Below are 14,049 nucleotides of genomic sequence, written 5' to 3'. Positions count from 1 at the left end.
CAGGCCAGCCGAGGGAGCAAGCGTGCCCAAATTCAGGGAGAAGCAGGCTCCCCCTCCAAGATGTCACCTAGGGGGTGCCACGTCTTGACGCCCTCTAGGCAGGATGATGTGCCAGCTGGTGCGCGGGGTATCCCAGTCCTCTGGCCTCCCTGCCCAGCTCTCTGAGGGCAGGCTTCTGCCTCAGCCACCTCCTCACTGGGGGGGCACGGGGAGGTGACAACCTGTAGGAACTGCCATTTCTTCAAACATCAAGAGGAGACCAGGACGTGACCTGCTCCCCCAAAGATCAGGCCATGGGCCAACACCAGGGGCCCTGTGTGTGGAGGAAGGACCAGCAGAGGCCGCTCTGGAAGAGGAATGCACGCCCAGGGATGCCCGGAGCGCACACACATCTGAAGTGGTGTTGAAAACACCGGAGCAGCCCAATGCTTCCTGGGGTCACCCTGAACAGAGCGATCAGTCCTGCAGCCAGCTGACCTGCGTGCTGGTTGCTGCAGCCCGTGTCCCTGAAGAGTGGCCAAAGGGGCTTCTGGGGTCTGGCAGCGGCTGCCACCAATCCTGGACCTCTCCCTGCAGGCGCAGAGCCCCAAACAGCCAGCTGCCCCAGCCCTGCCGCTGCTGCTCGAGCTGTCTCCCCGCCCTGGGGCCCAGCTTCCCTCCCCTGTAGCCACGGCCCCTCCCGCCAAAGGAAGTGAGAAGGGGGCTGTTGTAACAGGAACTAAGTAAGCCTGGGAGTCCGGTGAAGGAGCAGGAGCAGGGTCATGCCCAAGCCACCCCCGAGGACCCCCTGAGCCTACACCCCTGCCACCACCCATTCGGGTGCCCCCCCCAGGGGCCCAGACGCCACCCCCACCATGGTAAGTCCTTCAGGGTGGGCCCTGAAGTGCCAGGGTGGGGGGCACCAGGCAGGTGGAGGTGCCCTGGAGGCCACCATCAGAAAGTGGGGCCATGGGGAGGAGCACGGTGGACCCTTTGGGGTGCCTCAGTGTGGCTCAGGTGCCCCCAGCATCCCTCACCAGGAGTCAACTCCCATCTGATGGTGGGCAGAACGCCAGAATGGCATTGGGGGACCAAAGGTGGAGCAGTAACTGGAGGACAGCAGATGGCCCTGAGGGATCCTGCAGTGTCCCCAGGGACAGGGACATAGCCCATACCCCTGAGGCTTAGAGAACCCAGTTTCCAACCCAGCTTGCTCTCTCATCTCCCTGTGCGGCCTTGGGCAAGTCACTTCCCCTCTCTGTGCCTCCGTTCCCACATATGTCATGTTTGGGTCTGTTGAGATGTGGAAGATGTTTTGGGGACCTCTCTGTTGGAACTCCAGAGGGTTTAGCCACTCTGAGTCCACAGCTGGGAGGGGAAGTTGTGTCCAACGGGCAGTGGGGTGCAGTGGCGGTGTAGTGACAGCGTGCCTGTGTGGGTGACAGAGGTGGTCTGACTGTAGCAAGCACAGAAGCAGGCGATAATGAGACCCAGCATGTCCACACCACCACTGGTACGCTTCTGTGCAAGGATGGTGGGCGAGACACTGCCGCTGAGGCGTTGCCGCCTGGTGAGGTTGAGGTCTGATGATGATCGTCGTGCTCGAGTTGGGGAGACCGTCACTGTTATGGGGCTAGATCCAGCAGCATCACACCACACACACTAAAAGAGAGCTTGAGATGGCTATAGCAGTCATCCCCACGGCCCCACGCATCTGCAAGCCACTTCAGCTTTCATTCTTGGTCATTCTATCAAGGAGGGCGTGTGGTGGGGGCAGTCACAGAGCCAGTGATGACAACTGCAGGGCTGCCGGCAGTTGCAGGAGGCGGGTGACCAAGGCAGAGGCACAGAGGCAGACCAAGAGGAAGAGACTGTGTGAGTCTGAGAGGACATCTTATTGGGCATCACTGGCCAAGGACCCCTCTGGGGAATTCACAGCCAAACCATCAGCAAGAGCTCTGGGCTTTAGATGGAAAGTCTTCCAAGAAGGATGGAGCCAAGAAGACTGGAGCTCAGATGGGCAGACTTTGATCAAAAGAACACAGCAGAGGATTTGCTACTTGAGAAAAAAGCAGCACCCCCTCCCCAAGGAAGCCATATGAAATGCTTAGTCAACGGCTTGCTTGGCCAAAGGGGTCTGGGAAGAGAGAAACTCACCCCCAGAGGACCAGAGAGGAGAAAAAGAGTGGAACCCATCCATAAGGCCAATACCTCTGTCTAGGGGTGCTGACATCCTCCTGGAGGGGTGATGGGAGCCAGGAAGAGCATTGAAAGATTCAATGAAACAATGTTCATAAAGTACTTCATAGAGAATATAAGATGCACTCAATACACAGTAACCACTGCTGGGGGAAAGGTCATTCATGGCGGGCATTAGCGACGGCATGGGGAGAAAGCACTCATTCTCGGTTGTAGAAGAGGAGATGCTGTTGAATAATGGTTGTTGGGTTGGTGCCGTTGGTTGGTGCAAGTGGTGGTACCAATGGTTCTTGGGGGTGGGGTGGTAGTTGAGGGTCATTGTTTTCAGCTGGAGGGTTGATCCATGGAATGATGGCAGTCAGGGGTAGCTGTTATTCAGAGTTGGGTGGCCTTGGTGGCGGTCGTTCGCTGGTGGTCATTCATTGCCGGTTTGGGGTGATGGTCTGGGGAATGATGGCGATGCATTGTTGGTTTTTGAAAGGGGTATTGTTGATTGCTGCTTCTACGGCAGTCGGTTATGTGTGGTTGTTGATGGCGAGTATTGGATCATGGTTGTTGCTGATGGTGAGTGGTTATGATGGGTTGCTGCTGGTGGGCGTGATGGATGGTGACAGCGGCGGGTGATGGCGGGAAAACGCTGGCGGCATCGGTCGTTGTTTCTGTTTGCTGTAGGCTGGCGGTGCTGGAATTGGGGTTATCAGCAGTTTCTGTTTGACTTCAGTGGCGGGGCAGGCAAGTGAAGGCAGCAATTGGTTGTCCTCGGTTGGTGATGGTGGTGACGTGAATGTAATGGTGATTGTTTTTAAAGAACAGACATGAAGTAGGAAGACCCATGATTTGGCTGTGTGGTCCAGGGGCTCTCAAAGCTGGGGGCCATGAGAGAGTTGGAAGGAAGAATCAATAAGACCTCCAGTTGACTGGAAGTGAAGAGTGAGGGAGACCGAGGGGTCAGGGACAGGCCTGCCTTGGGGGCCAGAGAGAGGCGAGGCCACGGGCTCGGGCCAGGTTCCGAGCAGCTCAGGGTCCCAGCTCTCCAGCTGTGAATGAAGGGATGGCAGCCCCAGCAATCCGACAACCCTAGAAGGACAAGGGTCCCCCTATGTTGGATAATGGCCGAAAAGGAAACGAGATCCCCCGCTCCCCAAGGGAAGGGGAGACCCTGGGCGCGGTTGGAAGTGAGAGTGTTGTCTTCAGGGTGTAGTCATGCAAGGTGTGGCCCCGGAACCCCGCTGAGTTGGGGGAGGGCAGGACTCAGGCTCCGGGGCACCCCAGGGTCCAGGGCGGGGCCGGGGGCCCCCGGGCTGCTCCAGCACCCACAGCCTCGGCAGCTGCTCATCTCCTCCCGGCCGGCTGGCAACCACAGCTCCGAGGACCCGGGCGAGGAAGGAAGTGGCTGTTTTGTCGCTCTCTCCAGTCTGGCGCTCTGCTCATCAGCACCCAAGAGAAGGGAGGCCAGAGCCGTTGGGGCAAATTGCAAAAACTCCCCCAACTGGCCCTTCCTCCTGGGCCCGCGCCCTGTGCCGGTGAGACTGGCCAGCTTAAGGCTGCTGCTGCCGGCAGTGAGGAGGGAAGCTGGCATTTCCGCTTGACCGGCTGTGCCTTGCTGAATCTGCACAGCTTCCCATTTTCCAGATGAGGAAACTGAGGCGGCGAGCTGCCGTACGTACAAGCCAAAGTGGCAGAGGATTTCAAGTCAGTGACACCCCACCCCGAGGTCTCACTTTTAACGGCCACCTTGACCTACAACTTCTCCTCCTCCAAGAAGAGAGGCCACCCCGGGGGGACGTGCTGGCCCCCACACACCCCCGGCTGCCTCATTTCGACCTGGACTTTCTGTTCCAAAGAAATGAGAATCCTGGTGTCCCCCACACACCCAAGGCCTTCCTGGCCCGTGGCACCTGCTGCCACCACCACCAACCCTGCCAGGGAAGTTCATGTTGTAAGGCCTGCCTCCTACAGGAAGCCCTCTCTGACCACCCCACCTCTCCTTAGCACCATCTGATGTGGACCCACCGTCTACCTTGGGCAACTCACTTTGCCCACTTGGGGGTCACCGAGTTCCCAAAGCATTTAAACCTGGTCCCCACCTCCCTCCACGCACAGTAGGGGCTCAAGAAGTGGGTTCCCTCCAGGATTCCATGGCCCCAGCCCACAGGAGCCACCCCCTGGGTCACAAGCAGGCCCTCCCTCCTTCAGCAGCAGGGCAGCCCGACCTCCCAAGCCCTCTGCCTTGGGTCAGGGGCACCTCTCTGATGAACTGAAGCTGGAAGCTACCTCTCACCTCCCACCCCAGCCACCTCGAGCCCCTGACTGTCTTTCACAAGAGCATCAGCAGGTTGAGTCATATTCAGCTTGTGGTCTACTGTGACCACAGCCTCTTCGTTGCACCCCCACCCCCAAGGAAGAGACTTAGGAACAAACAGTTTCGACTTGACCCATGAGACATGGGGGCCACAGAGAGAGGGATACCCATGACACAGGGCTGGGGGCAGTCTCATCCCCATGGTACTTCATTCATTCATTCATTCATTCATTGGACAAGTCTATATTGGCCAGCTCCCATATCGTCTGTCAAACTCGGATCACTCACACTAAATGCTCTTGAGGCCACCAGCTGTCACTTCCTGAGGCACCGCAGTGCCTCAGCGGTCTACACTGGCTCAGTTACTCCTCTCAGCAAACCCACAGAGGAGGTTTATTATGGAATCCATTTTACAGATGGGGAAACAGAGGCTTGGAGAAGTGAAGTGGCCTCCCTGGGGTCACATAGTCAGTCAAGTGTCAATCCAGGCCTCACACCCAATCCGTCTCATGCTCCAGTTCCTGACTGTCCTCCCACACGCTGTACCCACTTGAGCCACACTCTCCTGCCCTCTATCACAAACGACTGTGGATTTTCCGATCGCATGGAGCTTGGAGCAGAGCTGGGGTCCCTGGGGCCTGGGGAGGCAGACAGAGGGAGAGATGGCAGGGGATGCGAGAGGCAGAGGGCCACTCAGCTGGGAGGGCGGGCAGCGAGGGACAGGAAGAGGGACCGAGTTCTGGGGCCAGGAGAGCCAGCTAGACACAGCCGGCCTGTGGGCCTCTGACCTCAGAGAAAGGAAGGAAGTAGCCCTGAGGGTCGGCTCAGCCTCAGGGGGCCCAGGGACATGGAGGCGGGCTGACCCCCAAGCGGAAACCCTGGACAGCACCCGTCTTGTCTCCACCCCATCCTCATCTGACTGGAAGCCCAACCCCGGCCACCTCCCACCCAGACCAGGCTGGGGAGGGACAGCGTCGAGAGACTTCCCCCTAGGTCTTCCCTTCATGCTGTGTGACCTTGAGAAGGACACCTAACCTCTCTGTGCCGTCGTTTTCTCTTCGGCAAAGTGAACCTAGTCATAGTGCCGACCTCAGCGTGCGTGGAGAGGATGAAATGAAGTAATTTGCCCAAAAAGCTTAGCCCAGAGTCTGGCGCAGAATAACACCCAGTGGGGTGTTCACTATTGTTGCGGTTCCTTGTTGTTAGTTACCATAGTGACCAGCCCAGGCCCCACCCCTCGAGCTCTTCAGAGAGAGAATCCACTTCCTGTTACCGCCCCCCACCCCCATATCCCCACCCGGACCAACTGAGGCAGAGAGCAGACCCCCGGCCCCACTCCTGCCCCACCGGCCCGCGAACGACGCCACTTCCCTCCCGAATTTCTCTCCTCCCCAACACACTCTGCTCTGCGCATCTTGAAAACAGGAAACACGCTCGCCGACCCCACCCCTCCCCGAAGCCTCTTTCCGTCGTCCCCGTCTCCGCCGCAGACGGTCCAAAGCCGTCTTCATTCCCGGAGCTGCCCATCCGGCTTCCGACCCCGAGGTCACCCGCGCGCTCGGTCCCTTTGCATCTCCGGGGAGCTCGGATGCGCTTCGGTTGCTCGAGGTCCGGACGACGACTCCCTGCTTCTCCCACCGGGTCCTTGTCACCTGCGGGCTCCCCCCCCCATCCTGGCGGCCTCCGACCTCCCGGCTGACCTCCTGCTCCGCCTGGGTCGCCGGCCCCCTCCCGCCCCCTCGGCGCTGCTGCTGCCAGTACTTGGTCCCGGCCCCCCGCCCTTCCCGCTGCCTCCCGGGTTCTTAGCGCATCGCCCGCCCGCCCCGACCCCTTTCTTATCGCAAGCATCTCGGCAGGCCCCCTAACCCCGGAAGTGAAATTCACAGACCGTGAAATACATCGACTCCCCTCGTTTCAAAAATCAGGAATGGGATCCCCGGTAACGCGGAGAAGGTCACTTAGAATAAAATGCGCGCGCAAAGATGAAAGCGCTCGGGCCTGCGGCTCTAGAAGGCCCACCGGAGCCGCCAGGTGCGCACGCACCTGGACAGGTGTGTCTCCAGGAGCTGGCAGCCCTCCGCGCAGGTCGGTGCTGAGCGGGTGTTGGCCGCGATAACACCACCAGCAGCGTGGCTTCCAAAACGCTGAACGACCCTTCGTGAAATCGGAACAAGACTAAAATCTCCCTTGATGCGGGCTAGTCACATTTCTGGGAAATGCAGAGGGTATCGCGGGTCCAGGAAAACAGAGATTTTCAGTTTAGATGTAAAATAGAATTTGGTCCTAGGTTACAACGATCACAAACAGGTTTGTCACTTACATGAGCATCTGTTGCGGGAGAGGGGATGGGGAGAGCCACGGGCAGGATAATTATTTGGGTGAAAATCAGGGACCTGGGGCCCCCTGAAAATGCCAGCCGTGTCGCCGTCCTGGGACAATCAAAACTGCTCCCCTGGGGCCAGCCCAGTGGCTCAGTGGTTAAGTGCGCCCGTTCAGCTTCTCGGCAGCCCGGGGTTCGCCAGTTCAGATCCCGGGTGTGGACATGACACCACTTGTCAAGCCATGCTGTGGTAGGCGTCCCACGTATAAAGTAGAGGAAGATGGGCACGGATGTGAGCTCGGGGCCAGTCTTCCTCAGCAAAAAGAGGAGGATTGGCGGCAGATGTTAGCTCAAGGCTAATCTTCCTCAAAAACGAAAAAAAAGAACTGCTCCGATGATTCTTAAAGTGTCCCCAGGAGCAGTAGGGCCCGGCTAAGAGCTCTCTAAGCCGCTGACAGTCAAGTCCAAATCCTTTTGCTTGGCATTCAAGGCCCTTCAGGACCTGGCCCTGGCTGATCTCCCTCTATTCCTTCATGCACTACCTCGTTCCTTGCCTCATTCATTCCAATGAGCCCCGGTGCCTCATTCTGCCAGGCCTTCCCTGAGCCCCTGCCCTCAGGAGCTCAAACACCAAAAGAATCGGTTCACAGGTGTGACATCCAGAACGTGGTTGGAGCTATAGTGAGGGACACCCAGTGAGCTGCGGGAGTCCAGAGGGAGTACCTAATCTGGTCTGGGGTCAGGGAGGTCTTCTCCGAGGAGGCGTCACATGAGCTGAGTCTGAAGGATGGCCTGGCACTAATCAGGCAGGAAGGATGTTCTGGGCAGAGGGATCAGCATCTGCGAAGGGTCAGAAGCAACACAGTGAGGAACTGAAAGAGTTCTTCTGGAGGCCCACGTTCCCGGCACACAGTAGGCGCTCAAGAACTCTTTCTGGATGCATGAATGGGAGGGGGAGGGGAAGCCACAGGGCAAAGAAGTCGGCTTAGCCATATGAAAAACGCACTCTGACTACTAGGCTGGAAGCTGTTTGAGGGGTTCCCTGGCCTGGTACACAATCTCTCCCCGCTCCCAATCAAAGTCCATCTTGACTTTCAAGTTCCAGCCCAACACCCCTCGGGTCCCAGCCCCTTGTGGGTGTGGACACAGGAGCCCGGCTTTTGCTGTCAGAGGGACCCAGATTCGAATCCCACACCCTTGGAAACAACTCAGCTGTATCCTTAGTCAGGTGTAAACTACTGCCTTCTCGAGCCTCAGTTTCCCTCCTAGCCCTTACCCCACTGAGCTGCCGTGAGGCTTGTCAATAATATTGGCAATATCCCCACTGCCCCAGCATCAAGCGTGTCAAAGGTGCTTGGTGATGTTAATTCTGTCACGTGCTCCCTGCCCGGCCCATCTTCACCACGGCCCGGGCTGGGGACAAGCACCAGCCCCCCACCCACTTTATTCCCCAGAGCAGTTCATCCCTCACCTCAACCGTGGGAAGTGAGGCTGCTTCTCCCCTTTTACAGATGAGGTCACTGAGGCAGTGTTAGGACACCCAGCCAGAATTAGAACCCAGATCTGCCCCACACCAAAAGCTGTGCTTCTTTAATGTCCATGATTCTTCTTCAAACCCTCCTCTGCGTGTCTGGAATCTGACCGTGCACCTCTCCTGCTCAAGAACTTTCCGTGGCTCCCCAGTGCCCCCAGGAGAGATTGCGCCTCATCCACCTTGGCCCTACAGTTGCCCATGGACCCTCCTGCTTGATCCTTGCCCTTGTCCCGTCTGCCTGGCAAGTGCTGGTCATCTTTGAAGATTTGACTTCCGTTTCCAGCATCCTTTGCTCTTGAGGTTTTCCTCTGAAGCTGGGTTTCTTTCTTCACCCTTGTTCCTTGTTCCTTTTTCATTCGCTAGGTCCTCTCTGCTGGGGCTGAGAAAGGGCTCAGTTCCAGTCCCTGCCCTCCGAGAGCTCCTGGTCTGGGGACAAGGGGCTTCCTGGAGGAGGGGCATCTTATCTGGGCGTGAGTGCACCAGATAGGAGCGCTCCAGGCCGCCGTCACTCTCTTAGCTGGACTCTTTTCACGGCAGGGGTCTACCAAACAGAGGGGGCCTGAGGGAGCCAGTGTGTTTAAGTGTTGAAGGCACTCGATGGGTTCCGTGGGGCTAAAAGGAGAGAACATTCCAGGAAGGCTTCCTGGAGGAGGGGTCTTTGGGAGGAGACTGTATGGTGCTTCTCCTCCTCGGGGCCTAAGTAAGGGGCCATCTGATGAAAAACTGAGGAACTGAGAAGGCAAAGGAGGCGTCTTGGAGGGTGCTGGAGCCGGCTAGGGGCAGGAGAATGCCCTCTGAGGACGGAGAAGCCGGCAGCTGGGGTCAGGAAGGCTGTGGGAGCTGAGAAGCAGGGTCATAGCCCAGCACGGAGGACAGAGGCCACAGCCACGTGGCAGCTGAGAGGATCTGAGGGATGGGCTGGGGCGCATGACTCCGAGAGAGGAGGAGGGAGCAGGAGGAAGGAGGCTAGGAGAAAGAAGGGGGTGCGCAGTGGGTCAGATGCCACCAAGAAGTCAGGGACACAGCCTGGGACTGGGCAGGGAGAGGGGCGGGGGAGTGAAGAGCAGAGGCTGAAAGGGAAGTGAGAGGACGGCAGGCCGACTCCACCATCAGGCCCACCCCTACTCCCTCCCCCACTCCCTGCCCCGCGCGGCAGCCCGCTTGGCCTGGCGTCCGCTGTCTCCTCACAGCAGCAGGACGCTGAGTGGAGGGATGGGTGGACAGAGGGACCCAAACAGACAGCTAACGGATGCATCTGAGCTGTCCTTCTGTCTGGCTGCCTCCTCTGGGGCAGGGAGCCTGGGGTCCCCAAGATGGGGAAGGAGGAACAGAGGTGGCAAAGAATCAGCAGCCGGTGAGGGAGGTGAGCCAGGTGGGGACGCTGTCCCCCCCCACCCCCCCACAGTGGCTCACCCCCATCCCGCCGCCCCGACCCCCAGGGCAGCAAGGAGCGCTTCCACTGGCAGAGCCACAACGTGAAGCAGAGCGGCGTGGACGACATGGTGCTGCTGCCCCAGATCACCGAGGATGCCATCGTGGGCAACCTTCGCAAGCGCTTCATGGATGACTACATCTTCGTACCCTGGGCCATGGGCGGGGGCACGCGGATGAAGGACAGAGGGACAGGAGGATGACTGATGGATGGATGGAGGGGTGGCTTGGAGATGAAGGCAGGGAAGCGTGGCAGAGGGCCCGCAGCACAGAAGCGACATAAGATGCCTGAGCAAATGAGCAGAGGGAGGGATGGGCAGTGGGACTACGGGGTGGGAGGTGAGGGGACACATGAAGTGACAGCAGGGCTCTGGTTGGGCAGCTGTGGCCCCCACTGCTCCCCCTGCCCTGGGGCAGCTCAGCCACAGTATAGCCCATTTCCCCCAATCTGGACCGAGTCTCCTCTTTTCCTGAGACCCAGGGTGCATCTGAGTGTCTCCATCTTTTCCTCTGAGCAGTGGGGCTCTAGGAGGCCCCAGGGGAGCAGGATGAGGGGACAGGGGCCCGGGAGGGCAAGCCAGCCAGGACACCACATGGCCCTTAACCACACCCCAGACCTACATCGGCTCCGTGCTCATCTCCGTCAACCCCTTCAAACAGATGCCCTACTTCACTGACCGCGAGATCGACCTCTACCAGGGCGCGGTGAGGCCGGGGCCGGGTGGGAAGCACAGCCCGGGGACCCCTCCACCCCCGAACCCGGGCTGAGACCTGATCTCCCCCTGCCAGGCCCAGTACGAGAATCCCCCGCACATCTATGCCCTCACGGACAACATGTACCGCAACATGCTCATCGACTGTGAGAACCAGTGTGTCATCATCAGGTAGGGAGGGGGGACCCCAGACCCTCCTGCCCAGGCCCTGCCTCAACATCATCACCACCCCATCCAAGCAGCGCCTGGCCATCCCTCTCCGCCCCTAGCCTGCTTCACTTTCCTTGTCACTCTCTGACCCATGATAGATTTTATTTATTCAATCTATTATCATCCATCTGTCATCTGTTAGCTCCGAGAGGGTGGGGAATCTTATCTGTCTTGTACACTATTGGATGCCCAGTGCCTAGACTAGTGCCTGGCACACAGTAGGTGCTCAATAAATGAAGGAATGATCAGGTATGAGAAAGGGCACGTCCCCCCCAACCCCTGGCCGCTGATGGTGCCTCTCCTCACCCACCCCCAGCGGAGAGAGTGGAGCTGGGAAGACGGTGGCAGCCAAATACATCATGGGCTACATTTCCAAGGTGTCCGGCGGGGGCGAGAAGGTCCAGGTGAGGCAAGGACAGAAGGACAGAAGGACGGGCTGGGTCTCTCCACTGCGTGGTAGTTCCCCGCCCCACCCCAGCCCAGTCCCACCTATTCCCACCCCCATCTGCCTCTTTCCCCAGCACGTGAAGGACATCATCCTGCAGTCAAACCCGCTGCTCGAGGCCTTCGGCAACGCCAAGACCGTGCGCAACAACAACTCCAGTCGTTTTGTGAGTTTCTGACACGCCCACACCTGTATTCCCAAGAATCCCGGAAATGCCTGCTCCTGTGTGGGAGACTCACTTCCTGCTGTGGTCCTTCTGAAAGAAGAGTCCCCCATGGGCAGCATGGTGGAGGCCATGACATGTCTGTGTAACATTCTTAAATGCTCTCCTGGCTGCAACCAGGCGACGTCTGTTCCTGTTCATATTTCAGGTCCCATTTATTCTTTCTTTCAACAAACAGTTCTTGGGAGCCGTCTTTGTGTCAGGTGCTGGGCTGGGCCTCATGGAGGACAGAATAGATAAACGCATCTGGATTTATGGTCTGGTTCTTTCGCTATTTAGATTTGTGGCTTGGACAAAACAAATTATGTAACCTCCTGAGGCTCCTCTGTTTTCTCATTCGTAGAATGGGGATGATGTTAATCTCATCTCATAGACCTCAATAATTTCAGTACAGTGCCCGCACGTGGAACTGGCTTAGTAAACTCCATACACTAATAAGATTTTTCTGTTTCTCTAGATATTATTAGTTTTTTATTTCCTATATTAATTTATACACTAATAAATATATAAAATAATTTTATATATTTATAAAATATATAATTATATTTTAAGCATTTTCTCCAATATTTTGTTTTTAAAATGTTCAAATACACAGAAAAGTTGGAAGGATAGTACAATGAACACCTGTATTCTCATCTCCTAGACTCTGTCATTAACATTTTACTATCCTTGCTTTATCATATGTCCACCCCTATATCTTATTTTTGGATGCACTATAAAGTAAGCTGCAGACACTACACTTTGCCCCAGAAATGCTTCGGCATGCAGATCATTAATTATAGTCTAACATAAATTTGCAGTTCTCTTTTATTTCTTTTGAAGTACACTGGCACACAGCAAATCACATAAATCTAAAGTCGACTCTTCACTGAGTTTGGAAAAATGCGTACACCCGTGTGACTCAAACCCCTATGGATACACAAAACATCCCCATCACTCCAGAAGGTTCCCTCCTGTCCTTTCTCGTCAATCTCTACTCCCACCTTACGCCCGAAGCAAGCACTCCTCTGATTTTTTTTTTTCACCATAGATTAGTTTCATTGTTCTGGAGCTTCCTCCAAATGCAATCACGCAATACATATTTTCAAACTGCCGATACAAACAAAACATGGATGAACCTCAAAGCATAAAATTACATTTTACTTTGTGTCACTTTCTTGTTCAATAGAATGAGTATACATCACCAATCACAGGTGCTTGTGTAATATGATGACATAATTTGTCCTGTTATTGGATGGAGGTGGCAGAAAGGAGAAATAAGGAGGCTTCTGTGTCCTCCCACCTCTGGCCAGAGCAGAACGCAGTTGATGTTAGAGACCAAAGATGGGACTTATGGGGCCCTTGCTCTGGGCTCCAGGACAACACGCGGGAGACATCTAGGATCTGTGGAACCAGTAGCATCCCGTAGAGACATGGAGGCCTCTGTGTTGTGGTGGAGGGAGCGGGGAACTGGTCAATAAGATGTGATGCTGCTACGAGCCAGGCACGGGGCTGGATGCCCCAAGGAAGGGCTTGAATCATCACAGAGGGAGGAAAGGGCCCTCTGGCCCCGGACACAACAAAGCAAAAAGGCTGGAGGGAAGAAGCGGCTGAAATCACAAGCTGTCAGCAAGTGGGAGGTGGGGAGAGAAAAGCAAGTTGCACTCACATGGGGAGGAGGGAAATGAGGCCAGCCTCCTAAGACCCAGCCCCCATCCTTCCCTGGGGGCTGACGGGGCTCCCTTGGGTCCAGGGCAAGTACTTTGAGATCCAGTTCAGCCGAGGCGGGGAGCCGGACGGGGGCAGGATCTCCAACTTCCTGCTGGAGAAATCCCGCGTGGTCATGCAGAACGAAAACGAGAGGAACTTCCACATCTACTACCAGGTGCCAGGAAGGGGGCCATGGAGCTAGAGCCCAGGGGGAGACAAAGGGAGGGTCAGTGTGCGGGAGCCCGTAACAGTGAGGACTCAGGGCTCACAGGGGCTGTGCCAGTGCAGCGCCAGATGCACGAGCATCACTCACCCTCCAGCTGCTGGAAGGGGCCTCCCAGGAGCAGCGACAGAACCTGGGGCTCATGACCCCCGACTACTATTACTACCTCAACCAATCGGACACCTACAAGGTGGACGGCACCGATGACCGGAGCGACTTCGACGAGACCCTGGTGAGCACTGACCACCACTCCAGCCCTGGGAAGCTTCTCATGTTAGAGGTCAGGAAACTGATGCCCAGAGAGGTGCAGCGACTTGCCCAAGGTCACACAGCAAATGGAAGAAAGAGCCAGAACAGGGAGCCAGGTGTTCTGGCTCCCTGAGTCCGTATTCTGGCCCCAGAAGCCTGACTTGGGCGGGGGACAGGGTGGAGTCAGGATTTGTGACACAGGCTCTGTCCCCGTTGTGTCCGCAGAGCGCCATGCAGGTCATCGGGATCCCGCCCAACGTCCAGCAGTTGGTCCTGCAGCTCGTGGCGGGGATCTTGCACTTGGGAAACATCAGCTTCTGCGAAGATGGGAATTACGCCCGGGTGGAAAGTGTGGACCGTGAGTGTGGGGGCGGGGGAGGGCGGGCTGGAGGCGCGCGCGCATGCGCATGCGCGCGCGCGTGTGACCTGCTTCCTCCTAGTTCGGCCCGCGGAAGGTGAGAACCCACAAGAACAATGTTGATGTCACTGAGCAAAATGGAGAGATGGAAGTGGCCGCACGAAACCCAAGAGC

At 57.0% G+C, this 14,049-nt stretch overlaps 1 protein-coding gene across 1 annotated transcript in view; it reads left to right on the top strand.

Annotated features, from left to right (window-relative positions):
- The first annotated feature begins 95 nt into the window (after nucleotides 1-95).
- The window catches only part of MYO1F (myosin IF), a 32,125-nt gene continuing 18,171 nt past the window's right edge, over nucleotides 96-14,049 (top strand). Inside the window, exons 1-9 of the mRNA XM_044752426.2 lie at nucleotides 96-857; nucleotides 9,774-9,911; nucleotides 10,381-10,470; nucleotides 10,555-10,649; nucleotides 11,005-11,092; nucleotides 11,210-11,299; nucleotides 13,089-13,220; nucleotides 13,366-13,500; nucleotides 13,743-13,875. Of these exons, the coding sequence (XP_044608361.1) occupies nucleotides 855-857; nucleotides 9,774-9,911; nucleotides 10,381-10,470; nucleotides 10,555-10,649; nucleotides 11,005-11,092; nucleotides 11,210-11,299; nucleotides 13,089-13,220; nucleotides 13,366-13,500; nucleotides 13,743-13,875 (904 nt within the window). The 5' untranslated portion in view covers nucleotides 96-854. The remainder of the gene's footprint in view (nucleotides 858-9,773; nucleotides 9,912-10,380; nucleotides 10,471-10,554; nucleotides 10,650-11,004; nucleotides 11,093-11,209; nucleotides 11,300-13,088; nucleotides 13,221-13,365; nucleotides 13,501-13,742; nucleotides 13,876-14,049) is intronic.

This window comes from Equus asinus, chromosome 20 (assembly GCF_041296235.1).
Source record: "Equus asinus isolate D_3611 breed Donkey chromosome 20, EquAss-T2T_v2, whole genome shotgun sequence".
NCBI classification, from domain to species: Eukaryota; Metazoa; Chordata; class Mammalia; order Perissodactyla; family Equidae; genus Equus; species Equus asinus.
Note: the sequence above shows the minus strand (reverse complement) of the source record. Positions and strands in the feature narration are given on the sequence as shown.